Raw genomic sequence first — 27,021 nt, forward strand, 5'->3', positions numbered from 1 at the left:
GTCTCCCTCTCTCTTTGCCTCTCTCTCTCTCTCTCAACAATAAATAAAAAACATAAACAAAAACAAAGTCCGAGAGGCTCTAACATGTTTCCCTCCTGGTCACAGGGCCTACCTTTCCAAACCATAGCCTTTGCTTCCCTTCTCCCCTTCCTTCTTGGTTCTCCCTATTTTTTTCCAATTAACTTTTTATCTTGGAATAATTTTAGATTTACAAAAAAGTTGCAAAGACAGAGTTGTCATATACTCTTCATCCAGATTCCAATTTTGTTAGCATCTTACAAAATCTGTCAAAATTAAGAAACCAACACTGGTACACTGCTATTAACTAAATTCAACTTGATTCATATTTCACTAGAGTCCTTGTTTTGTTCCAAGATCCAGTCCAATATATCACAGTGCTTTGAGTCTCCTCCTTTTACGCACTCCCTTCTCCTGCCTTTGCCCCTCTGCTAGCCAGAAGTACGGGGCAGTGCAGAGCTGGAGGCTGACAAGGCAGAGGGGGAACGAGACACTGGCGTGGAGCTTCCAGGCAGCCCCCAGGGTACCCGCCGACACCTTAGGAATAACTGAATTACGACAAGTATTTGAATTTTTACTGGATTATAGTTTTTAACCCTCCAGTAGCTTTTAACCCTTAATCTGAAATTTATGCTGAACCAGCACTGGCCCATATTGTGTTTATCTTTTACACACCTGGCCCTAGAGGGTGAATTCTACTTGTTCCAACCTGGCTCCAAGGCAGAGGGGATATACCACCTCCACACTGGTGACAACAACAGGTTGAGCTCTAGAGCAGGTGACTAGAGGACCCTGAGGAACATCCAGCTAGAAGGAGCTTAGGCAGCTCAGCCTTCCCTCTCCATAGGTTTGTCTTGGCTGAGTACTTATCCAGAGTTCTGTAACTGCTAGATAAAGATCAGAAAGCTTTCAGGGAAAGAGCTGTAAGAAAGAAATGGAAAATACTAATGTTCACAATCTAGTCACTTTCTGGGTGAAAAGGGCCTAGCCTCTGATGATAGCTATCCTGCTTAACCAAAACAGTTGAAGAAGTCTCTGGACTTTAGCTAAAAATAAACTTCATCATCCTAAGATAAGCCCACCCAGGCATGCTGAGATGTATCAGTTCTTTCTCTTCTTTCCCACCAATCTGCCTCAGTATTCTTCCTTTCTGAGCCATCAATTATTCATATTTTTGGATTATATTCACTTGCACACATACAAAAAAGGCCTAACGGCATTTGCTGAGAACATTATGTAGCATTTTCTAGGCAGCCCAGTGGTAATGAGGCAGGGGTCACAAGTTTAAGGCCTGCACACACTGGAAAGAGGAAAAACAATGTTTCTCATCACTGGCTATGCCCTAACCCCAGGCTCTAGGCTCTCCAGGTGAGCCACTGGCCCAAAGGAAGACCAGGCAGAGGAAGGAAAATGAATCAGTCAAAGAATCTCACCTCCAAAAAGAGCACTTAAGTATGATCTCCATCTGTGATTTCAAGACCTCACAGGTCATGGCCAGAAGGTCTTTTCATAGAAAGGACAGCTGGAGTTCTCACCTCTGCCACTTACTGGCTGCGCAGTTAAGGGCAAGCATAAGATTTATGCCTCTAAGCTCACATTCCCTCAACTGTAAACTGGGATTAATGTAACTAATTTCTCAAGGCTGTTGTAGGATTAAAGTATCATATGTCAAAGATCTTTATAAACTGTAAATACTAAATGTAAGATGACACAACATTCAACTGATCAACTTCCTTGGAGTCAAAACTCTTGTCTTTTCCCATCTTTTTCCTTTTCCAATGCCTAGTGCAGTACTCCACACTCAGTAGGCACTTTATAAGTGCTATCTAATTTCCTCTAAGATAGCACTGAAACTTACAGATCTACATTCAATTTTTGTCTCCTGAGGCTACACAACGTTTACTATCTCAGCAATACCCCCAGGCACACAGAGCCTGCACATAACGTGCTAGCATATACCCAAAGAATCTTCAACTCTCTTCTTTCCCTTATCTCTTCCAATTCATATTTACAATTTGTTTCCCTACCTAGTCTCTTTTCTCCTTTTACCACAACCCACAGAACCAGAAACCCAGTAAAAAAATTCACAGTCCCCTCTGCTTCCCACCTCCAACCTCCTCACACCTATCTAAGCTTCAAGTTCTCCATGCTCTTATTCTAAAGTTTGTGTGATCCCAGAGCCACTGAGATTCTAGCAAACCCAGTGTGTGTCTGGACCTTCAGCCACTCCCATCTCTGCTGGGGATTGCTCTGGAGTGTCTCTGCTCGCCTGAAAAACACACCAAGACTACTGGGCTTGGCTATCACTCTGGTCCTCAGGGGAAAACAGAGATGAAAAGAGAGAAGAAAACACTAGGGGCTGGAGAGAAATCCCTTTTTATAGCAGAGTGTAGAGAAACATCTCAGAAAGGGCAATTCTCCGTGGCCACTAACAATCAATTCAGGTCAAGAAGCTGCCTGAAGCGTTACAAACACAGTTGCCTTTTCCTATGTAACTAACATCTCCACCCTTGACCTGAATGGTACAACCCTGGCGCCTACTTCATTTTCCTGACAGCAAAAGACAATAACCAGATACCAGCTGCTGGAGGCGTTTACATTCAAAAGCCCAAAATGATGCTGTGACTTCCCATCAGCTTGACAGAGCTCCTCTGCCAGGCAGGGGTTTAAAGGAAATCATTTGGAACTCAGAAAATTAAACCAACATTATATCAACCTAATATTCTCAAGATGCTAATTCCAAGAGCCCTTTTGTGCTGCCTGCTGGTCCTGGCAAACAGGGAGGGAGACCTGGGAGAGAGAAATGACTACAGGCTGGAGGGGTCTACATGCCAGTTTTGCCAGCACTGAGGGAAGCAGTAAGGGAGGTGGAGCTGAAACACTAAAAAACTTGGAAGATAAGTTCCTTTAGCGGGTGGATAATCATGGGGCCTATTGAAAGGACAGAGTGTGAAGCAGAAACAGGTTTGGGAACAGCTGGCTGCTGACCCTTCACTGTCAAAGAGAACTAACTTTCTAGGACCGGGCAAAAATGCTTTGAAACCCTAAAGGGAATGCCAGAATGAAATTTCCTTTTTTCTTTCTCTATAATTATTGTGTGTCTGGGTTCAGATAAATGAGATGTAGCAGAGTAGAAAATCATTCTGCTCTACCACTTCTTGAGAAGGGCCAAAATCTAACAATTATATGATCCCATGCAAAGCTGGTTCAGAAAGGCAGAAAGGCAGAAAGGCAGAAAGGCAGAAAGGCAGAAAGGGAAAGTGGCCACATCTGAAATCACAGATCTTAGATCTGGAACAAATCTTAAGGGCCTTTGGTCCAACCCTCTGGCAGGTTAGTAGGACTAATTCCAGAGATGGGGCAGCCGAGCCCCAAAGAAGGGATGAACTTAAGTGACACTACTTGCGATGGACGTTCTGTACTTCCTGCCCCCCGCGACCCCTCACTGAAAAACACAGCCTAGATTTTCAGACGTGATACTGATTTTAAATAGACCAGTGAAAGGACCCAGATGCCCACATTTCATTCAACACTCACGTCACATTTGCCAGAGCACTCCCTTCTCAGACCAGCAACAGCACTCAAGTCAGACGATATCACAAATTTGAATTTGGAAAATAAGCTCACTGTAAGGACTACATACTCACCCTTACCACTCCACCTCATCCATGGTAGGAAGGCAGCAGTCTAAAGCTCCCTGGCAGCAGCTGCCCTCCACACACCAATGAGCCCAGAAAGGCTTTACAAGCATCTCAACCCTGCACCCTTACCAGTTCTCAAATCCACCAGAACATCCGGAACCTAAGTGCCATGGGGGAAGGGATCACATCTATCTCATTTAAAATTATATTCCTGGTACCTGGCACAGAGTAGGATAAATACGTGTTTACCGGATGCAGGAGGAGGGCCCACGCCCTATCTCATAGCCTCACCTCCCTGCCCCCTAGGCCTGTAGGTAGCACAACTGCCAATTTGGCCCAGAAATGTCCCTTTGCCACTGCTACAAGCCCTGCCCTCCTCCACTTGGGGTGGGCAGGAGGATCTGCAGAGTTGGGGGCTGGAACTCTGGGCCTCAAGCCCTAGACACAACTGCCTTGTGGAGCATCCCTGGGACCAGAGGAAGCACTGAGGGACCTAATTTGAGGAGCTCCAAGCAAAATCTATCTCTACCACATAGCAGGAATACTCTCCTAGCATTGCACGAATGGCAATTTCTGGGCCGCTGAAGCTTAAGCTATAAATTCACACACAGAATCTTGTTCTCACCCCACAAGAGTCCCGCGGATTTGTAAACATGCGATCAAACACAAAATCCATGTTAGCCATCTTCATTGCCGCCCTGCAACAAAGACAGAAAAGTGCAACTCAGTACACCAGATGTATGGAAAGCTGAGGCTCAGATGAAATGTGCAACAGTACATATCAGGGCAGGGGAGGGGAACGTCCGCAAACCTGTTTAGGAAGAAGACTCCACGGATCATTTCGTAGGGATTAGCCCGGGTCCGAGCTCGCCGCATCTCCTCCCCATCCAGGACATCAAACACACTCTGCCCAGAGACAATCAGAACCTCGAGGTGAGCATCACCCTCCAGGATGGGACAGGGGACTCAAGTGCTAGAGGAGCCCAACTCAGCCCTCTGAGGAGGGAGAATACTGCTGCATCTCAGCTCTAAAACGACCGGTTGTGTGACCCCAGACAAGTTGCTCAATCACTCTGACCCTCAACTATCTCACCTATTAAGTGGAAAAAAGAAAATGTAAACATGTCCCTGCATGGTAAGTGGTTAATAAATGGCACCTGTGGCTATGCAGAAAGCCACCTGTTGGCATCACCAATCCTTAGAGCAAATCTGTTTCTCCACTCCAACAGCAACTTTCCAGGGACCAGAATTCTGATGTTGAGCTCACTCAGAGAGGGCAAACAAACCAAGACCAGTGTTTTCTGAATGGCACCTAATGCACAACGGAGACCCCTTCTTCCTTCTCCCAATTTTTTCCCTGGGAACAAAAAGCCTCATTTCACCTGAGTTCCAGTCACCTTAAGGATATTCCCAACCCTCTGCTGGCAAAAAACATAAGTTCAGTGAGGCTGGTCTGAGGTATTACTTCTTCTCCAACCCATTTCTTCCTCAGAGGTTCCCTGGCTCATTCTGCCCCAGGCAATGTACTTCCTGACACAAAATCACTCCCAAAGTATCAAGGAGAGACTAACATTCACCCAGCGTGTCATGAGCTTCACGTGGATTATTTCATTTAATTCTCATAACAATCCTGGAAAGTATTCTCTCCCCATTTTATAGATGAGGAAACTCAAACTCAGAGCAGCTAAAGCAACTGGCCCAAGGTCACACAACAAAAAAAACCCTGAAAAACAAGGACTTGAATTCAGGTCTGATGGTAAAGAACGGACCCACTGAGTTGTTAAGTGAATCCTTTCCTGGCTACTGACCACAGGGACAGCCCACTACTGCAGGGAACCAGGAAAAAGGATACTATCTCAGAGAAATGTAGCAAGACACACCTCTGATCTCCAGGAAAAACCTCAGCTAAACTTCAGCCCCACAACCAATTCAGAAGAACTGGAAGAGCCCAGAACATCCCCTCACAAAAGGTTTTCAACCCCAGCTCTAGCCACAGGCCTTACCTTACACTGCAACACACTGTGAAGCAGCTCTTCCCCACAAAACTCTGTCTCATCTTCAATAATCATCTTTCTCTACAGAAAGAAGAAAACAATCAATAACGACCACGTGTGACTGCATTTAGGGGAATGAATCGAGAAACGAGGGTTCCAAGTGAGTAGAGCAAGAAGGGGCTTGAGTGCCTGCCAAGGAACATCAATCCCTGGGGGGAGGGAAAGAGAAAACCTTAAATCCCTCTGGCTACACTCCAGATGGCTGTGAGATGAAGCAGCCCCCTGGGTGCTCTGACTAGAGCACCATATGGATATAAGACTCATGAACGCTGAGGCTGAGAAAAGCAAACAGGAAGGAAACGTTCAAGCTGTCTGCCCCCAGAGCATGGAGGCAGACGGATGGGGACCGCCCTAAATGACAGAAGCCTGTTCTTCCTTCAACCAGGAAGCCTCCTCATCGATGATGGGTACAAAGGTAGGACACCAGGCACCAGGTAGGAGCTGGTAGCATCAGAGAAGACAACGGTTCAAGAGACCTTCACATGGGTGTCAAATCCAACCTCAGGTCTGAGTGAGGCTACCTCTAAACCAGCGATGCTCAGACTTGGGTGTTCTCAGGTTTTACACACTTCAAAATCACTGAGGACCCCAAAGAGCTTTTGTTTATGTGGGGGATATATACGTAACAACATTATTAGAAATTAAAACCGAGAAAATGTTAAAATATCATTCAGTGTAATAAAGCAATACATTGTGTTAACATATTTATGAAAAGTAACTATATTTCCCCAAAAACCTTCTAATGAGTGGCACTATTTTCCATTTTTACAAATCTCTTAATATCTGGCTAGATTCTCCTCTCTACATTTACATTCAATTGGTTGTGGTGCAGCCTCTGGAAGACTCCCCTGGACACTTATGAGAGAATGAGTGAAAAGACAAGTAACCTTCCAGTACCATTATGAAAATAACCGTGACCCTGCAGAGCCCCTGAAAGGGTCTTGGAGATCCCCAGAGGGCCCTACACTTTGAGAACTGTTCTCCAGACCATACTGATTTGGTGGCTATCTACTTTATTCTTACAATTTTCCAGAAGGAGATTAAACAAATTCCCTCTGTAACAACTCCCTCATTATTTTCTGAGGACAGGGACGGTGTCTTTTCATCTACCTGGAACAGTGCCCAGCAGTGACCAGAATATACACAAATGTATAATCAGCTACTCGAAAAAGCATCCATGAGGAAGACAGAAGTTATGCATTTTGTGCTGCCTTGCAAGTTAAATGACTAGGAGAAAAAAACCTTGTCACATCTCCTAGGGGAATATCTGTAAAGCCCTTGACACACCATCTTGACACAGCTTTACTCTTGCCAGAATGGCAGATTTACATTTTTCTTAAACTATGAGTATACATACTAGACTCAAGGAGAAAAGTCAGGAGATAAGTGCCAATAATTCAGGGTGTATTTTCCTGAAATCCTACCTTTCCCACAACCATCCAATCACTCATTTCCTGAGTGTCAGGAATTTCAGTGGTACATTCTGGAAACCATGACACCTGCTCACAGGCACTGGGCTACAAACAAAAAAGAGGCAAGTAAGTCAAGTAAAACAACCCCTTAGGGCTATGCCCCAACTCATTAGGGTTTCCCCAAAACAATCAAAAGGGACTCAGACAGTCCAGGAAGGGTCCCTCCAGAAAGCTGAGACCAAATGCAGTGGTCAGACATGAGAACTGAGAGCCATGATGCTAAAGTTTAACTTCTGAAGGCCAGCAACAATTCTAGTTTGAATCTCTAGAAACTTCCCAAAACTTCAAAGTTTCTTTTATTTGTTCTAATGTTATTTCAAAAATACATACTATGGGCTAAGTACTCAGAATGCAGTTAAAAAGACATGGTCCTTGACCCAAGGGGCCTACAATCAGAGCAGTAGGGACACAGGGAAGTACACATAGGATATAAGTCTATGAAAAGGTAATTATACCAGGAAGACCCAATGGCAATGTGTCTCACCTCCTGATGCCTTTCAAAGTGTTATGAACAAATAAGATTCTTCACCTATTCATTCCAAAGCCGAAACTGGCACCTCAATGGTGTATTCTCTTAATTTTTCAATTACATTATACATTAGAAATATCTTCAGTCCTGTTTTTTTTTTTTTTTTAAGATTTTATTTATTTTTAAGTAATCTCTACACCCCACATCGGGCTTGAACTCACAACCCAAGATCAAGAGTCGCGTGCTCTGCTGACTGAGCCAGCCAGGCACCCCTCTGTGGTCCTTTTAAAAACTACTGATAGCTAGGCCCCACCCTCAGAGTATATAATTCTATCAGTCTGAGACAGAATCTGGTTCTAAGTACATTTTTTAGCTGTCCCCAAATGATTCTAATGTCCAACCAGGACTACATTCACTGGATTATAAAACCTAAACAGGTGGCTAACCTGCGTGGCAACACTACACATTGCCTCCCAAGCAAGTGTGGAGAAGAGACTCACCACTGCAAACTGAAGCAATGTGATTAAAGGCAATATTCCATGCTCTGAAAAGCATAAAATGGTAACGCAATGCAAGGTCATGAGAGCAAGCCAACCATCAACTAGAGAGAGAAAGTTTCAAAGAAAAGTTACTGAAGCCTTTTGTCAATGAATCTGGCAGTGAATCATGGCTTCCCCCCCTCCCCCCACCCCGGTCAAATCCATTTGTAAATGGTTATACATTATAAACTCTAGGGGGAAGAAAACTCACATACACTTGGCATGTCCTTTTGGAGAAAATAAGCAGACTCAATCTCCCCACAGAAGTGTGAACATGAAGGGCAAAAATGGACCACAAAGAGGACTTTGTCCGAAGGGTCAAACCTTGCATTCCACATTCCTGGGCTGCAGCAGGCACCAAGCACTTTCTCTGCAGCGACTCCAGGATTGGACAGTCACCCCAAGGTAACCCAGATTCATCTACCTTAAAGAAGTGGACACCGCCAACAGGCCAAACTCTTAAACAATAGGGTATCTCTTTTAAGAGAAAAACTGAATCACAATAAGTGATAATTAGGACAGCCTTGCCTCAGAAAGGAATTTCAATAGCCTGTGTCCATTAAAAACAGAGATCTTACAGGCAAATTTGAGATTCTGAGTTAAGTTAGTTCTAATTCTGCCCCACTAAGAGAATCAAATCAAGACTCTTTACTGGTTTTCATACAAATGAAGACATGGAAAGCACCAAGTATTTCTGAGGTAAAAACCTCTATCTAGCACCCAATTACAAATATTTACCCTATTCTGCACTGTCTCATCTGGTATTCTGCTGGTCTCGTCTCCTCACAACTACAAGGCAACACAGCAGGACCACCTCCAGAAACCATTAGCTCCTGACTTGTCAGCATCTTATTCTGAAGCCTTATTAAGCTTTTATCATGTGCAATTCACGAGAGTTCTTTCCTGAACTGGAATATCAGGGAGACAAAATATCAATTCTCTAGAATTCAGAGCCACATGTGAAGCTCAACTACAGCAACTATGTAGAAGACTAGACATTTGTGTTCTATTTTCTCTGGTTTCAACTCCGTAATGGTAATATTTCATCATTATTTTTAGTTGCTTTTATCACATCTACTTCAAATCCTCTGTGAAATAAGATAGGACATAAATAAATGAATAAAAATAAAATCTCAACATCATCTGTGCCGTGAAAAAGGACAGGAGTCTCTTTTGCTAGTTGGGGTTAGAACAACTGGTACCCAACCAGATAAGCAGACCAAACAGTAACTTATGGAGTATAAACAAACACCTACATAGGTAGAGATGGGGTGTCATAAACCCATAGAGGTGCAAGACCTTAGAGGGCATCTAATCCAGTCACTCACACAATGGGTAAACGGGTCCTCATTCAGTGCCTCTGAATCCGTTCAGCAGAGAGAGGGACCTCACTATCTCATGAGGTACCTTAACCACTTATAGGTACCTTAACCATAAATAGGTATACCTATTTATTAAAGTTCTTTGTGGGAGCGCATGGGTGGCTCAAGTCGATTAAGCATCTGACTTCGGCTCAGGTCATGATCTCACAGCTTGTGAGTTCAAGCCCCGAGTAGGGCTCTGTGCTGACAGCTCAAAGCCTGGAACTTGCTTTGGATTCTGTGTCTCCTCTCTCTCTGCCCCTCCCCACTCATTGTCTCTGTCTCCGTCTCTCTCTCTCTCTCTCAAAAAATAAACGTTAAAAAAAATTTTTTTAAGCTCTTTGTGAAGTCAAACTCTGTCTTCCAGCTTCTTCTACCCACCGGTAGAAAACAAACCCACATCCTATCATATCTCCCTCAGTATATCTCTTCTGTTTCCATTATGGACATCCCCAGTACAAGTCCACGTAAAAAAAACCAGTTCCAATCCCTCTGGTGACTTCCAAGCCTCTGGAGACTTCTAATTTGTTAATATGGCTACTTCAAGCCACGTATACAAATTGGCTTTCCTGTCTCCTCCTCCCCTCACCAGTTACCTCTGGCTCATCTCGCCAGTCCACATTCAGCTCTTGATCAAAACCTTGCAGGGTCAGACCCAGGCCTCTTCGACCTTTTTGATTAGAGGCCTCAACGATGTCCTTCCGACCCTGGCTGTATTTACCCAATCCTTCACCTTCCCTGAAGCCCATCTTGGCCTGAAAAAGAAATAAGATAGAGCATTTATATAAATAAACAGATAATAAGGGAGCACTTATATAAACAGACATTTACTTAGCCCCTATCACGTGTCAGACATTGTGCTAAGCTCTGAAAAAACATCAATGAGTAAGGCCTGAAGTTTTCCTTTAGGAAAGGCCTAATGAAGAAAATAAGCATAAAAAGTAACTGCAGTTTAACTGTGGGTCCAGTGGCTGTCTATTCTGGAGGTGAAAGTCTAGGGCAACCAGAAGGTGGAAAAATGAGAAGGAACCTCATAGCTGTAATTAAAAGCACCAAGAGCACTTAACAAATCTCATTGGACATTTGCACAACTACCCTTCCAGCTAATTTGTCTGATTAACTGAAACGTAGCTCTAGAGTAGAGTTGATAAAGAGAACGTAATTTAAAATGGAAATGCTTCAAGCAGCAACTCTACCTTACTCTCAGCCACTCAAACAGCCTTACCAGGTAAAGACAATGAGGGCTTGCAGGAGCCCACTTAATCAAGATATTAACTGAAAAATCACTTCATGTAAAACTGAGGTATGGAAGGTACCATAAGATACTGAACAGGAATGTTTTTTAAATGTCACCATTGTCCATAAGCTCACACTAAACCCCTGAGTCACTGGGCCCAGTTATATGCCCCAAAATCAGAAACCCAAATCCCAAACCCAAGCACCCTTATCTAATAAAAGAACTCCAGTCCTAAGAAAACATAGTTCCTCCTTGAGGGTCTATATTCCCTTTGGAAGGAGCATTACCAACTCAAGAACTGGACAGAGTTCCTACAGTAGCCACAAATCTCTCCCCAGGTCAAAAAGGCTGACTGAGCTACAAACCTCCCCACTGTCCACTTCCCCAAAGTTTGTGGCCCCCCAGACTAGAATCCGGACTAGGACTTCAGAAGTTGCAGTTCTTACTCTTAAATGAATCCAAAAGAAAATGGAGGGGTTAACTATAATATTAATATTTCTAGTCAGAAAGCAAACTTGAATTTCCCTAACCTCTGTGCACTAACGTTTGATAAGGAAAGCAAGCAGGTCTTCCTGGTCGCTTTCCTTCTTCTGATATATCAATGGAGTCTAGAAATTGGGAAGGAGAACCGGACCTTCTTTTCGAAATAATATAAAAGACTGTTCTGCTCCCACTTATTTTAGGCATCTGAGAGTGAGCAGGATTTTAGTCATTTCTCTTGAGATTACTCACTAGAGCAAAAATTCACAGCATGAAGCCTCTTTACCCATCCACACGCATCTATGTGTAGGGAAGTATGTTCACATGTACTTACAATAAGCTTTCATTACTAGGGAGACCAAAGAGTGATCCAGCTCTGGACAGGTCAGAAGAAGCAGGCTTGGGCAGCCACTTACCATGGATGATTCAAATGTGACAGATAGTTCTATTAAGAAGGAGGCCACACTCTCTCTACTAAATTTCAGTGGCTGAAAAGCAGAGGAAAAACTCATGCCTAGCTTTTCTTCTTTTCATACCAATACAATTTCCCTTCTCTTACTCTGCTGGTGGAGCTTTAGAAACCCAACCCGAGCACTGACATACCATAAGCTTCTGGGAGACACTATTATACATGGAATAGCGAGAAGAAGTTCCCTCCACAAGGGAGTCTGCTTTGAACGCATCGTCAAAAGAGTCAGAGCTGTGTTGCTTCCCCTCAGTCTCACTGTCGGACCCACTTAGGCTCATGGTAGATGCTGGAAAAGAAGAAAAGAAACTGTTTAGGTGAGCTTATGGCACAAAGTATCCTCTAGAAGTCCAGGTTTCATTTATTCAACTAGTGTTCAGTTTATGCATCGCACACATAAAGTTCATTAAATGACCCAGGGTCAGACGTATTCTCTACCTCTTACTATGTTAACGTGAGCAAGTCATTCAAAGCTCCTAATAGTACTTGACACACGTTGGGAGCTCAGAAATAACAGGTGTCCTTTCCCATCCTTTCAATTTCTCCCCCACAAAACTGAGATGATAATACCTACCTCATGGGGTTGTATGAAAGTTAAATGAAACCAGTGTTTGGAAGTACACTGTCAAATATAAAATGTATTTATTGAAATTTTATTTGTTTATTATTTGAACATCAACTTGCAAACACTGATACCGAGCTCCATTTTCAACAATTTTATCATGGGACTAACAGTTTCTGATTGCTTAATCTCCTGGTTTCCTCTGTTTTCACAGTCCTTCAAACATATAGGTAAGAGGGCAGATCTACAGCACTGCCCCAGAGAAGAGGTAGAAGAAGAGCAAGGGAAAAGAGAAGGGTGGGAAGAAGGAAAAAGAGCAGGAAGGGGGAAAAGAAAGGAAGGACAGGGAAGAGGAAAGGTGCTTATGCAGCAGCATCAACTAAGGCAAACAGCAGAGGAGCTACACCTAAATGCTTCAGGAGGAAGCTGGTGGCTAAACAAGCTAAACCATTATCTTCATGGTCAACCACCTCGTTACCAAAGGACTCCAACTAAGACCCACCTTAGCAGCTGCCAGAAGTGGTCGGTTACCTGTGTCCTGGCTCAAAGTGGGATGACTCACACTCTATTCACTATGTCTGTCTGGCTCTTACCCTCTCTTTTATAGATACATGAATTTCTTAAATTGAAAGCGATTTCAACCTGATGTAATTTTATTCAGGTAGTTTCTCAGACAAACCCAACCAAATTTGGAAATGGACCGTATCTCAAAAACTTATCAATTTCTGCATATTCCCATTGAAAATGGTATAAATTGCAAGCCAGGAAGAATGCAAGACAGAAAATGAGGGTGGTGGTGTCTAATCTCATCCCAAGGCTTGAGGTGTTGTACAGTGCTCAACGGTATACACATTTCATTAATAAGTAACTGTACTTATTTAAGAATAAAAAATTTTTTTCCAGTTTACATGTATTATGCTTTCAAACATATACTAGTTGTTAGACTAGAAATGCTTGTTACTTAGACCTAAATATTAATAATATGAACTTTTAGGTATTTCTTTTGGTCTAGGAGCATGGTGAAAAAAGTTAAGGGAACACTGAGGGTGCCAAGAATCAAAAAAAAAAAAAAAAAAAAACACTTGGGAGTCTCTGCTCTATGTACTGAAATGATCACCAGGACATACTGTCAAATGAGTAACAGAAGAGCTAGACCATATGCATGACACATGGCATCCTAAGTCTATACTAAAGAGAAAATAAGAATATATATTTATATTTCTTGTAATTGCACAAAGAGCTTTTGGAAGGAAAGATGTACAAAAAGACCAATAAAAGTGATTATCCACATATGCGGAGTTGAGGCATGGAGACAGAATGCCAAAATGATTACTTGGAACAAGTGAAAGACATGACATTTGATTTACATTTTATATCACTGGAGTTTATACTTACTATCTTTTTATATTTTTGATTTATGAACCATGTGAATATATTACCTATTAAAATTTAAAATAAATGTGAAAAAGAAAGTGACTGACACAATTCTCTTAAGGAAGAAAGGAAGTCCCGGAGAAGAGATGCGGAGTCAAAGCCTGGCTGCTTGTTAAGGAAAGGCACTCGGGTAAAACAATTCTTCAAACACCCAAGATGGTCACTATTCAGGTATTCGTAACTTGCAATGACATCATAATTCGAAAGCCTATCTGCACTGATCCGCCCACTTCCCCATGAGAACACAAATTCACTAAGGGTGAACATTTGAGAAGAGCCAAGCCTTCCTCCAGCACCCCAGGCCTGATTCTCCCTCCCACCGCGCCCCAGCAGCAGCAGCAGCAGCAGCACTATCAGCCCAGCACTCATCACAAATACTAGGACAGGGTCACTCCCAGAGAGCAAGAACTGTGTCACACTCCACATCCCATCTCCAACACCTGGACTGAATCTTTCCATTTAACAAAAATTAAGTACTCACTGCAGTGAATTTAAAAAAAAATTTTAAGCCTTGATTTATGGTCTTTAATGTATTAACTACGAATACATTTGTCTATAGAATGAGACATGTACAAAGTAATCTAGAAATTGCAACATAAATTTTCCCTTCAATAGTTTCATATAGAGGAGAAAACTTGAAAATAGTAATACCCACTGGACAAAATGTACAGTATTGCCAAGAATGGCTTCATGTCTCACTTAGGTACATTTAACTTTGTTTTACTGTTAAAACTCTGACAAAGATGGTTTTTTAAAAAGCTGCTTTATGACCTAATGCCATAAAAATTGTTTAAATTAAGTCTTTAAACTTTTTTTTTTTAAAAGGTTAAGAACAAAAAGTTTAAGCATGAGTGTGAAATGCCTATACCTTAACAGAGAATTGGGCCTTCCTTGGACGATTACTTAACAAAGCCCATTCCCCCACCACTCCCACCAGTAGGCTGAAATAGGACATGTGTCAGATCTGTCAGAAAACAAAACACTGGTATTGTTTAATTGATCAGACAACCACTCTGGTTCAGAACCTGTTCTATAAAAGGTCCATGCTATATATAATGGGGCACTCCCCTAAAGTAATAACTCTACCCTCAGAGTTTAAAAATCAGATAGCTAAGGTCCTGGTTGAAAATGGTGGCAGCAGCTGGGTACGGGTTTCTAGGCCACTGGGTTGGTCCAGGGCACAACTGGGGTGGTCCATGTCAGATGGCACACATGGCAAGGAGGGCTCAGCCTGCATGTGTAAGGCCCTCACCCACTCTGTAGGGCTCCCCAGTGTGGAAGTGAGCATGCTGAACATCTTCCTGAAGTCATATCATGGAGAGCACGAGAGATGGGGAGTTCATCACCTACCCCCATTTCCACATCAGGTCCAAGCCCTTTCCGTGGGGAGATGGTAATCATACTCTATTCCATAACTCTCACATGAATTCACTTCCCACTAGCTATGAGGATGAATAAAGAGAACGTGGACCACTGCCCCGTGGGGACCACAGCACTGGTTTAGACCATGACTCAGCACAAGGACCAGAAAAGTATATAGGACCTTAAGCCCACCTTCCTTACTTGTATCACATGATGACTGGTACACTGATCTTGAGTCCCTTTGCTTATGGCAGGAGATGGTTTAAATAAATAACTTAGACTGGTCCATGAAAAAAAAAATTTAATAATAATAAATAAAAATCAGATAACTAAATATGCATTTCTTTTCTTTCAAGGATATAGCATTTGCAAAATAAAGAAAAGTCCTATGAACATGTTTGAAAAAAATAGAATAAACTTAAAACCAACATTCTGGTTCCTAAGCAGTTAGCAAGGAGAAATTTTGGTTGAGAACGTCCTATATGAGAGGTTATCAAATCTACCCTTTCCTCTTAAGGTTTCTCCAATTCTCTCAAAAAGGAACTGACTTGCTTACACAGACCAATGCAGCACATGTCACAGAGTGCCAGAGAATGCCACTCAGAAGGAAAGACCCAGAACAATGAGTAACCATGGAAACTGTGAGGTGAGGTTATATTTATTTTCTGTTTTGCACTTGTCTACATTTTCTGTGTGAGAAATAAGAATATATTCATTAGAGGGCGCCTGAGTGGCTCAGTTGTTAAGCATTTGACTTCGGCTCAGGTCATGATCTCACAGTTCGTGAGTTCGAGTCCCACATCGGGTGAGCATGAGCCCTGCTTGAGGTGAACACGAGCCCCGCTTTGGGTAAAAAAAAAAAAAAAAAAAAAAACAAGAATACATTTGAGTTAAAAAAAAAAATAAAGCTATAAAGAAATAAAGTACCATTCCACACCTTGAGAAAAAGCAGTTCCTTTTTAGACCAATCTTCAGAGGGCAGCAAGATCTAAAGAGGAAGACCTCTCGAGTGGCTCAAGACTAACCCTGGGTTTCTCACCTATTCTCTCACATAGAGGAAACAGATACACTCTATAGCACAGTGCCCACATACTAAAGAATTGTGCTTCCAAAGGTGAAATTCTCTTTACTCAACTGTTTCCATGCCTTCAACCTGTACCAAATGATACAGAAAGAGGTGGTATGTGGGCAGGTCCCTAAGCACAGCCCTTAAGTTTCTTTCTGTGTAGCCCAGAGATTCAGAGTCCTGACTAACCAGAAGCTACAATGTTAAATCAGTTACTACTCCGTTCACCAGCTCTCTGGGGATTCATAGGCCTACCTACGACAAGTTAGGAAAACCTGGTATCCTCACCAAAGGAGAGTGTGCCCTTGGTCTAGCTCCAGTTAGAGTTGCAGGCTCTCAGGTTTGCTTGAGGACCCATCTGTGGTCACTCATCAATGGTAGGAATGTCATTCCTGGGCATGCAGGACACACACCACCCTCAAATCTCAAAGAGAAATCTCTTGTCTTTTTTGTCTTCATAACATTCTTGGACCAAAATGACAGGGAGAACCAAATTTGAGTGGAAGGCTTATCAGGCAAATCAGCGGTGACTCTGGTGCAAACTACCAGCACCAGATTCTGGCACAAATTACCTTTCCACTCCGTTCCTCTTCCTTAGGCGTTACCTAGCATGCAGCTGTCTACATGGTTCTGAGAATGAGGTTAACGGGAGCTAAAATATCACCTTACTAGGCATTTGTGAGATCAAGAAGTGTCTTGGATAAGCCTTATTTCTTTTATTTCATGCAGTATTTGAAGCCAATTCTTAGCCTGCCATGATTTAAGACAAAGTTGCCTGGATTAATCCTGATGTCCACAGACTGCCACAGTCACTACCCATTTTACCCCTGGGCCTTTGGGGCCACTCTCTTCAGATGAAAAGGAGACAACTGTCATTGCTGCAGCAGTAACTAAAGAGGAGATTTAGCCTCCCAAGACTGATAAGAATTTAGCAAACACTGGGCAGACAATTTTGTAATGAAGATATAAATTAACAGGAGTAATAAGGTCAGTCTATTAAAATGATTAGTTTCATTAAGAACTTGCCAAAGCTGGGTGGCACTCCCATTTACCTCCCCAGGAGCTCCCCTTCTAAAACCTAGCAGAGAGCCCAAAACATTATTTAGAGTTTTCATTTAAGAATTCTTCTCTACCTGATAGAAATCATTACTCTTAAGTCATTTTAAAGAAGAAAAGTTCAAAATTTTTCACATAGCAATACAACAGCAGGGCAGAATTTTTTACATGGCAATAGAACAGTAGGGCAAACAAGCCAAGATTAAAAGTGAGAGTGACAACACATATAGAGAGGCAGTTCCAACCACTAACGGCCAAGGTGAGCAGCACACAGATACAGAAGAATAAATTATGGATTTTAATAAATATCGCATCCTGCCTAACAACTGCTTTGGAATACACTCACTCCTGTTTAAAGACTCAATTTCTCCTTCATGCCAGACAAATGGTAACTCGTTAGAGCAATTTAAGCAGATACCGATAAAGGAAGTTTTTGATTAAGGTCATGAATCTGGGCTGACAGGAAAGCGATGGTGTTTCAGGGAAAATAGCCTATTTAGGGAAGAATTAAACCTGGTGGAGGGGAAGACGCTACTAGTGTGGTGCCAGCAAAAGGGCCTGGCAACATCCAAAGCAACACGCTGTGGGAGGGCCAGGAGCCCGCACTGGATACACACACAGCTAAAGAGAAAAGGAAACTGTCTTGGAGCCTAGACCACATTTTCCCTGAGAGAAACAACTAAAAAGAACAAAATGACCTCCACCTGCCTCTTCTTACTTCAAAAGGTTGTTACTTAATAGCAAATTTCCAAGAGTTTATTTAGGCTTAAAAATCCTTCAAAGTCCTCTTAAAATACTCAAAAGAGGGGCACCTGGGTGGCTCAGCTGGTTGAGCGTCCGTCTTCAGCTCAGGTCATGATCTCGAGGTTAGGGAGTTCGAGCCCCATGTCAGGCTCTGTGCTGACAGCTCAGAGCCTGGAGCCGGCTTTGGATTCTGTGTCTCAGTCTCTCTCTGCCCCTCCCCTGCTCACACTCTCTCTCTCTCCCTCTTTCAAAAATGAATAAACTTAACAAAACTCAAAAGAACACATGATGCCACAGTGGCCATTACAATAACGTCCCTTTTTACCTTTACTCTGGTCAAATGTCAATCTCTGACCAGGCAACGCAGTTACCTTGTCAATAAAGTAAAATAAACACACTGATTAAACTAAATAGATCTATTAATGAGTCATTGCACTGAAGTAGCAGACAAAGCACAAATAAAGACAGAAAGCACAAGAAAGCACAGAAAGACAAAAACAGTAACTAGTATTTTTTGTTTTTCTGTTTGTACTCCCTAAAGAGCATTTTTCACTCATCTGTTCAACAGTATGTTCAGGTAGCAGTGGTTGAAGCAAAAGGAAACACATTTGCTTTAATGCAATGACCTCACTAGGAAAGCTGTATATAAACCTCAGCAAATGTAGTTTCTGGAAAGACAGTAAACTACCAGGGCACAACGTCCAGGGGACACCTAAGAAAAGCCAATACAGAACAGAAATGATATAAATGCTAAGTACTTAATGAAATGATCTTCTACAGAATGGAGGAGGATAGGCAAAATGAAAGAGGTGAAGCATTTTAAGCTTCTTGGAAAAAATGCTACTGGTACTTCTATCAATTCTATTCGGTGAATATTTATTAAGCATTTATTCCATGCGGGAGGTGGGGTGGGGGCAGCACAGAAAGCAATCTTGCTGATGAAGACACCAGACTCCAGCCCTCAGTTTTTGTGACGTGGAGCTGCCCCTTCTTAAAATAAGCTAAACCAGGGAAATCTCACAATGTTTCTTTGCCTCTGCCTCCCGCCTCATTTCCTGAAAAATGAAAAGGACCAAATGGCCTACTGCCAGACACATACAAGGTACTGGCCACATCTAGACTTCCATTCTGTACACACAACAGCAATAGTCAATCCTAACTGAATCATATGGCGCTACTTCCAGAAAAGGTTAAAGCTATTTGGTGCAATTAAGGGGGATGCAGGGGGGAGTTGGGTAATCTCAATTCAGTCCATTTTAAAAGCTTGAAATTTAAATCAGACTGGTTCCCTTATAAGATCCTTAACCATGTACCTTCCTCTACCTGGGCGTTGCCCTCTCCTTACCTCAAAGAGATGTCCCCCGAGAACCGCTTAGACCTAAATACTGCCAGCACCTGAGCACATCTGAGAAATGTGAAAAGCGTTTGAAAAATTGTGAAAGCACAGATGTGCTTTCCCTTCTTCTCTTGTAGGCCATCTCTCCCAATAACCCAGAGTTCTACCTAAGGAGACTCTACTTTCACCAAGCTGCTCAAATCCCGGGTGAAAAGCAAAACTCCCTTTCTTCAACAATCCCTAGAACGAATGCACCCAGTATGTTTTTGCCTTCCCACTTAATAACCTCAATTACATACAGCCTTTCTCAGCTACCTGGAATGGAAGCTACTATGACAACTTTAAAGGCAAACGTATCTCCACACACAAGGTTATGAGTCTCTTATTCAACCGGGACCACAGCTGCACCAAATGCTTCAGCTCTACTGCCAGTCAAGCTTCTCCTCTCGGAACCAGCTTCTCAGTACAACCGATGAGTAACTGTCCTTCAATTAGTCTACCACTTGTAAACTGTATTTCCTACCACTCTCAAAGGATGCTTCACACCCTTTCAGTCACCAATCTGTCACCAAATTTCATTCTAATTTACCAGTGATCCAGCAAAGGATCCAAAATCCAAGATGACTGGTATACTGGACTGACTAGCGTCCCTCCAAAAAGCTATATCCACTCAGCACCTGGGAATGTGAGATTTGGAAATATGGTCTTTGCAGATGTAATCAAATTAAAATGAGGTCATACTAGATTAGGGTGGGCCCTGATCCAATGACTGATGTCGTTATAAAGGAAAATTTGCACACAGACACACACAGAGGGAAGTCAGAGGCAGACTGGAGTTATGCTGCTATAAGCCAAGAACACCAAGGACTGCCAGCAACTACCAGAAGCTAGAAGAGGCAAGGAAGGATTCTTCCCAAGAGACTTAGGAGGGAGCACAGCCCTGCCGACACCTTGATTTCAGACATGGAGCCTCCAGAACTATGGAGAATAAATTTGTTGTTTTAAGCCACCCAGTTTGTGGTAATTTGTTACAGTAGCCCTAGGAAATACAGCTGGCAAGTCAAGGTAAATGTAAGTGGAACTACTTCTAATTGCTTGGTATCTGAGGCAAGCTCGTAGGCACCTTACAATTTCTCACAGAAAGTTACCTATGGAAACTGTGAATGTCCATAACCCTAAAAAACAGGCAAAGCAAATGTCAGTTTCAACCAGATCAGTGAAATCTTTTGAGTTTAACGTCAATAGTGAGCACAGGATGCTCCAATTCATTTAGGTGTTTCTGGTCACACATGCTGAGGGAATTGAGAAAACAGAATACAAAAACCTGAGGGGAATTAGGCCAGATCACTGCAGCAAAGAGCCCATCCCCTGCGAAAGAGCCCCAGGATCATTAACAGCAATTAAGAGCACAGGGCACTCAATGCTCACCACTACTTCCAACAGGTTTAAGGCAGCAAAAGAGTGCCACCTGCTGAAAGGCCAGCAGCAGAACTAAGGCACTACTGTCAAAATTCCAATTTTTTAATTTAAAACAAGTTGCCCATTCCTAGTAGAAGAATGACAGAAGCAAGAGAAGCTATAGCCAACAACTCTCTGCAGAACTTGCCTAATTTCCCTCAAGGGGCAGTGGACTGTGTTCTGCCCAATTCAGGCACCAGGGATTCAAATAACCAGATGGCCAGTGGCCTCACATCACATGGGCAAGCATACCTTTTGCTGCGTGATTGACAGAAGAGGGAGGTTCGTCATCAGACGTAGAGCTGAGGTTCAGGGCAAGCTCTGCAACTCTTTTCTTCTGTTTCTTGATAGGGGCAGTGCATTCTGGATCATTTCTCCTCCTCATTGTTACTGCAACCATAAATCCAGATAGTCAGCTGCCCTTGTCAGAGCCACTAGGATCAGAGCAGGGATTCCAAGGTAAAAGTCATCAATGGAATGGGATTCAGCAATTCCAAATAGCTTCTAGTGCCAGCACTTGAATAGCCTCTTCCTCAAATTGAAGTCCAGGAAGGATGCTAGCCAAGCTCGTCTTCAATAATAGCAGTTAATTTTACTGGATAATGTGTGGTGCTTACAGACCCAGAGGCCTCAGGGAAAGGGTGTCAGATACCAAAAAGTCATGGATCAACTCCACAGGCCACAAGGAAGAAAAGAAAAAAAAAGCCTTGGGAACTTATCATTCTATACTTTTCATACAACACTAGCCAGCATGACAACAGTGTGAACTGGACCTGATGAGTATCGACCACTCCAGAATGTGAAGGGACCACCCCAGAATGACTGCTCCATCACCATTATTATTTTAGCAAGACAATCAACGGATTACATAATATGATAAAAATACTGACTTTGGTTTATTTCGGGATATTTGAAAGCATGGAAGAATTGGGAAAGTTTTTAATGAGTAAGGAATGGAAACAGTAGTTGACTCAGGACTGAGGAAACAGAAGAGTAGGAAAACTACTGAAACCAGAAGTAGCCACGTCATAGGACTCAGGTACAAAAATAATTTTAAGAACACGAACACACCTCCGTGAAAAGAGGATGGAAACAATCAGGCACCACATCACCATCACCCATGCCCATGTGTAGGCACAGGAGGTAAAGCATGAGGGGGAAAAAATGCGATGGAATGAAGTGATTATTACATCTAGAAACTTTAAGGAATGATCAAGTCAAAGAGCAAGCAAGAGTAGTAGTGAATACAGTGTGGTTTACACACAACTGACTGTCTGTTAAGACTCCGAAAAGAGAAAGAACTCCAAACATAGGAGCCAACAGGTGGGTGACCAGCTGGGCTGCAATTCCTTGAGGAAGGGGAGGTGCAGAGGCACAAAATGGTCTTTTAACATGAATCACAGCAGAAATGTGAAGAAAGCAATGAAATGCACAGATATCACTGATCCCTTCAATCTCACAAAACCCCGAATCACATGTTTCACTTCTCTCCAGCTCAAGGATGAGCCCATCCACCCAATGCATAATCTTATCCTCTTTAAGGAAGCAGCCTTTTACTAGGCACAGACAGGGGTTATCCCAGGGAAGAAAAACGGGAGACACTGAACAAAGAGAAAGCAAGACCACGTTTCACTTTAAACCAGCGTCTTAAATGCCACCAAAGGCCCGTAACAAAAGTAAAAGGGCCATCTGATTATTAGCGACTCTGAGAGATGGTAAGCAACGGGAATTCAACGTGGACTGCGTCGCAGTGGGTGCAAAAAAAGAATGCATAGTTGTGTGAGAGGCAGGAGACACTGATGCTCCTCCCCAAACCATCTTAGATCTGGGCCTTCCAAATCATCTACTCCAGCGCTCTCATTTTCCACTGGAAAAAAATTGAGGCCTGAGAGGGGAAGGCCGCACACCTTAACCAGTGCCCTGCTCCAGTGACCGACACAGGCCAGAAGAATGTGCCCAGGCAGGGAACTTCTGCGTGGAAGGCAAGAGGTCTGGTTCTACCTGCTGCTCCCCCCAAGGGACGGGTTCAAATCCCCTCTCCAGTCTTCTCTCCCGGGGTGTCGGTTTCGCACTGCCACCCCTATCCACTGAGGGAGGAGATGAGCTCCCATCTCTCCGAGCCAGTCTTTTCATTTGAAAACAACGTGTGTGAATGTGTGCGCAGAAACGTTTGTCAGCGGCAGCTCGGGCTGCGGGAGCTGGAAGAGCGGGTGGGGAGCGGGGGAGGGTGGAAAGGAGGAGGGGAGAGAGAAGGGGCGGCGAGGGTCACCACCGCCGGTGCGTGGCCGAGGCGGTGGTGGAGGGGAGAGGGATGCTGAGCCCGCGCGCCCGCCCGCTCGCTCCCCCCGGGCCGCGCGTCGGCACTCACGCTGAGGGGAGAGGGTGAGCTGCCTGGGAGCGGAGAGGGGGGGGTCAGGCCGCCGTTGCCGCCGCCTCCTCCACCAGGCCTGGCCCTGCCGCTGCCAGAGCCGCCGCCTCCTCCCTCAGTTTCGTTTCCCCCACAAGCCAGCCAGGTCCGCCGGCCGCGCTGTCGCGCTCGGGTCCCGCCCTGCGGGCTGCGCAGTTTGATGACGTCAGGGGCAGCCCGCTCCTTCTCGCGGCCGGGTCCTGGCCCCGGGGAAGAAGACCCAGGTTAGGGCCCGCCCCACCCCCACCCAGGGCCTTCCAAGGCGCCTGCGCGGAAGAGCCTAGCGGGGAAGGATACGAAAGTAAAAGTAACCGAGGTACCTTCTCTTCCCGCTCTGGGGACGAGAAACAAATATAAAAATTGGAAGAGCAGGTGTCGTCACATCACCTCATTTCACTTAATCTCATTGTCTTCAGTTTACAGATTAAGAACAAGTTGAGAAAGGTAAATGGTGAACTGGTTGAGGGCAGAAACCCAGTCTTCTTGTTCACTGCTGGCTGTATCGCCAACATCCAGCATATAGTATGTCCTAACCAGATGTTGAACGAAGGTGGGGAGGAAAGAAGGAATGCTGCCTATGGCATCTTACCATATGGACGCAGATGGTTTCCCATCCCAAACCCTCTTCCAGTTTTCTAGCCAATATGGCCAGAAGTGTGCTGAACATCCTCACTCAGTCACTTCACACCCATAAATTCTAATCTGACTTTATGTTCTGTAAACCTGCCCTTTTCCCAGTGAATGGCACCACCATTCATCCTGTTGATCCAACCAGAAATCTGAGATGGCCCATTTTCCTCATTCCCCAAGTCCTCCCAATATACACTTCATTGAGTTTACCTCCTAATTATGTCTCATATATATCCATTCTTCTCCATCCCCATTGCCACAACCCATGCACTCACTTTCTCTAACCAAGATTAGTCCAATAATCTCCAAACCATTATCCCTGTCTCCATTGGTGATGCCTCTGGTGTAGATTTTTAAAAATTTATTCTGATCCTGTCACTACCTATCAATGGTTAAAACCCAGCAAGGACTTCCTATTTCACTTAGGTTGAAGCTAATGTCCCTGAGATGGTTACAAAACTCTCCAGTCTCACCCCTTCTGCAGTCATGCCTTGTGTTACTGATCCTTAATTCCCATTGCCTTGTCTCCTAAGGGTTCATCCTCCTGTCTGGATAGCTCTTCTCCCCCTTTGCTTGGCTACTGTCCACATATCCCTGAGATGTGTTTAGCATCCTTATCTGGAAATTTTTCCCGACTCCCCAAGTCTGGGTTGGGAGTCCCACCCTGTGTTCCCATAGCTTTGTCCTTCTGCTATCAAAGCATTTATCACAGTGTTGTGTAATGACCCCTTGACAGGTTTGCCTCCCCCACTCGGTTGTAAATTTTGTACAAGAAAGGTTCTTTCCGGGGTGCCTGGGTGGCTCAGTCTGTTAAGCGTGTGACTTCGGCTCAGGTCACGATTTCACAGTTCATGAGTTCGAGCCCCGCATCAGGCTCTGTGCTGACAGCTCAGAGCCTGGGCACTGCTTCAGATTGTGTCTCCCTCTCTCTTCCCCTCCCCAGCTCATGCTCTGTCTCTCTCTGTCTCAAAAATAAATAAACATTAAAAGAAATTTTAAGAAAGGTTATCTCCATCCGTCTGTATTAAATCCTTAAGATCCATAAGATTTAATACAGTGGCTGGTAGTAGGTGCTCAATAGACATTTATTGAATCTGTTGAAGTATGGAAGATGAATGAAGGTTAAGTGATGTGCCCAAGGTCACAGAACCAGGAAGCAGCAGATGAGCATTTAAACCAACTCACGACAGATTCTTAACATATGTGTGCCTTAGACACTTTTGGTAATCTTGTAAAGCTTATGGACAGACCCATTCTCAAAAATAATAATTTGAATGGCATAAAATACAAGTTTAGGATAACAAAGGAAATCAATTATATTGAAATACAATTATTTAATGAACTTTGTGATTTTTTTGTAATTTTAATGTAAAGCATTAAGTAATGATTTTAAAAATAGGAAAATTAAAGATAAAATTAGTTTTTAATATATATGAGTAAAAAACCAATGAATAGAGCTGGAACAACCAAATAAGTATTTAGGGGAATGATGAATCTTGATTTCTACCTTACACCATGTGCAGAATTAAATCAAAATGGATCAGACCTAAACATAAGAGCAAAAATGGTAAAGCCTGTAAAAGAAAACATTAGCAACTATGGAGAACAGTAATGTATATTTGAAAGTTACTAACAGAGTAGATCTTAAAAGTTCTCATCACAAGAAAAACAATTACCACTGTGTGAGGTGATGGATAGTAACTTATTTGTGGTAATCATTTCACAACATATACATATTGTCATTATGTTACACACCTTAAACTGATACCAAATGTTATTATAACTCCATAAACAGGGGGACAAGGAAGTTAAAAAAAGAAAACAGGAGAATATCCTTGCAGGCATGGAGTAGACAAAGGTTTTTTTCACAAAAGACCAGAACAGCATTAATCAGAAGAAAAACTTGATAAAATAGACCTCATCAAATAAAAGCTTTTTGCTCCTGAAACCAATATTGCACTGTATGTTAAATAACTAGAATTTAAATAAAATTTTGGGAAAAAAGTAAGAGGCTGTTGCTCATCAAAAGACACCATTAAGAGGGGCACCTGGGTGGCTCAGTGGGTTAAGCCTCTGACTCTTGATTTCAGCTCAGGTCATGATCTCATGGTTTGTGGGTTTGAGCCCTGCATGGGGCTCTGCACTGATGGCATGGAGCCTGCTTGGGATTCTCTGTCTCCCTCTCTCTCTCTGCCCCTAGCTTGTTCTCTTTCTCTCTTTCTCTCTGAAAAAACATAAATAAACATTTAAAAAATAAAAAAGACACCATTAAGAAATTCAACAGGCGAGGCGCCTGAGTGGCTCAGTGGGTTAAGCGTCCGACTTCGGCTCGGGTCACGATCTCATGGTATGTGAGTTCGAGCCCCGCGTCGGGCTCTGTGCTGACTGCTCAGAGCCTGGAGCCTGTTTCGGATTCTGTGTCTCCCTCTCTCTCTGCCCCTCCCCCGTTCATGCTCTGTCTCTCTCTGTCTCAAAAATAAATAAACGTTAAAAAAAAAAATTAAAAAAAAAAAAAAAGAAAAGAAATTCAACAGGCAAAGGGCACCTAGCTGGCTCAGTCAGTAGAGCATGCAATTCTTGATCTCAGGGTTGTGAGTTCCAGCCCCGAGTTGGGTGTAGAGATTACTTAAAAATAAAATCTTTAAGAAAAAGAAATTGAATAAGCAAGCCGCAGACTGAGAGAAAAACATTCACAACACATATATCTGACAAATGACTTACATCCAAAAAACACATAATATTCAGTAATAAAAAGAAAGTTGCAATTCTTGTCAAAATGGAGAAAATACATTCCATCCCATTTCTCCAACTGAATGCAACTAAAACCTAGGAAGAATGCATGGAACATCTCTCTAAGGATTCTGAAAAGGAAATGGTAGCAGGATTAGTGGAGAAGGAAACCAGAAGTCAAAGAACCACCAAATTGGAGATAAGTTTCCCAATTCTAACCTCATTGGTATCTCCTGGCCAGGAATGAAAGGCAGCTTGAAACCTGGAGCTATCCAACAGGTGCAGGTGAAAAGAACTCCAAGAGAAACCATGTATTTCTCATCCCAGAAGCAAGAAAGAGGTTCCTGCAGATTACAGAAAGTGGGGGAGGGGGGGTTGTTTTGTCAGCTTCCTTAATTCACTTCCATCCCAGTCTCCCAGCAGTCACCAGGCGACAATGCGGACAAAGCCTACAGCCCATTAGAATCACAGCCCACAGAAGGTAGATAGGCAATTGTGG

General features: G+C 43.3%; 1 protein-coding gene and 1 pseudogene across 5 annotated transcripts in view; one reads left to right on the plus strand and one right to left on the minus strand.

The window, feature by feature from the left end:
- CMTR1 (cap methyltransferase 1) overlaps window positions 1-23,324 on the minus strand; it is a 49,631-nt gene extending 26,307 nt beyond the window's left edge. For 2 of the 5 annotated variants that reach the window (XM_053222863.1, XM_053222862.1), the window contains exons 1-8: window positions 23,124-23,323; window positions 21,008-21,145; window positions 11,875-12,026; window positions 10,151-10,309; window positions 7,138-7,230; window positions 5,663-5,734; window positions 4,471-4,565; window positions 4,285-4,357 (exon numbers count right to left, since the gene is read on the minus strand). In XM_053222863.1, coding sequence (XP_053078838.1) covers window positions 4,285-4,357; window positions 4,471-4,565; window positions 5,663-5,734; window positions 7,138-7,230; window positions 10,151-10,309; window positions 11,875-12,026; window positions 21,008-21,140 — 777 coding nt within the window. In that variant the 5' untranslated portion in view covers window positions 21,141-21,145; window positions 23,124-23,323. Of the gene's footprint in view, window positions 1-4,284; window positions 4,358-4,470; window positions 4,566-5,662; window positions 5,735-7,137; window positions 7,231-10,150; window positions 10,310-11,874; window positions 12,027-21,007; window positions 21,156-23,123 lie in introns of those variants that run through there. The other 3 variants (XM_015069793.3, XM_027057843.2, XM_053222864.1) reach the window with 3 other exon arrangements.
- LOC106972740 (cytochrome c oxidase subunit 6A1, mitochondrial-like) lies at window positions 14,789-15,375 on the plus strand (annotated as a pseudogene).
- Window positions 23,325-27,021: the final 3,697 nt, after the last annotated feature.

This window comes from Acinonyx jubatus, chromosome B2 (assembly GCF_027475565.1).
Source record: "Acinonyx jubatus isolate Ajub_Pintada_27869175 chromosome B2, VMU_Ajub_asm_v1.0, whole genome shotgun sequence".
In the NCBI taxonomy this organism is placed as follows: domain Eukaryota; kingdom Metazoa; phylum Chordata; class Mammalia; order Carnivora; family Felidae; genus Acinonyx; species Acinonyx jubatus.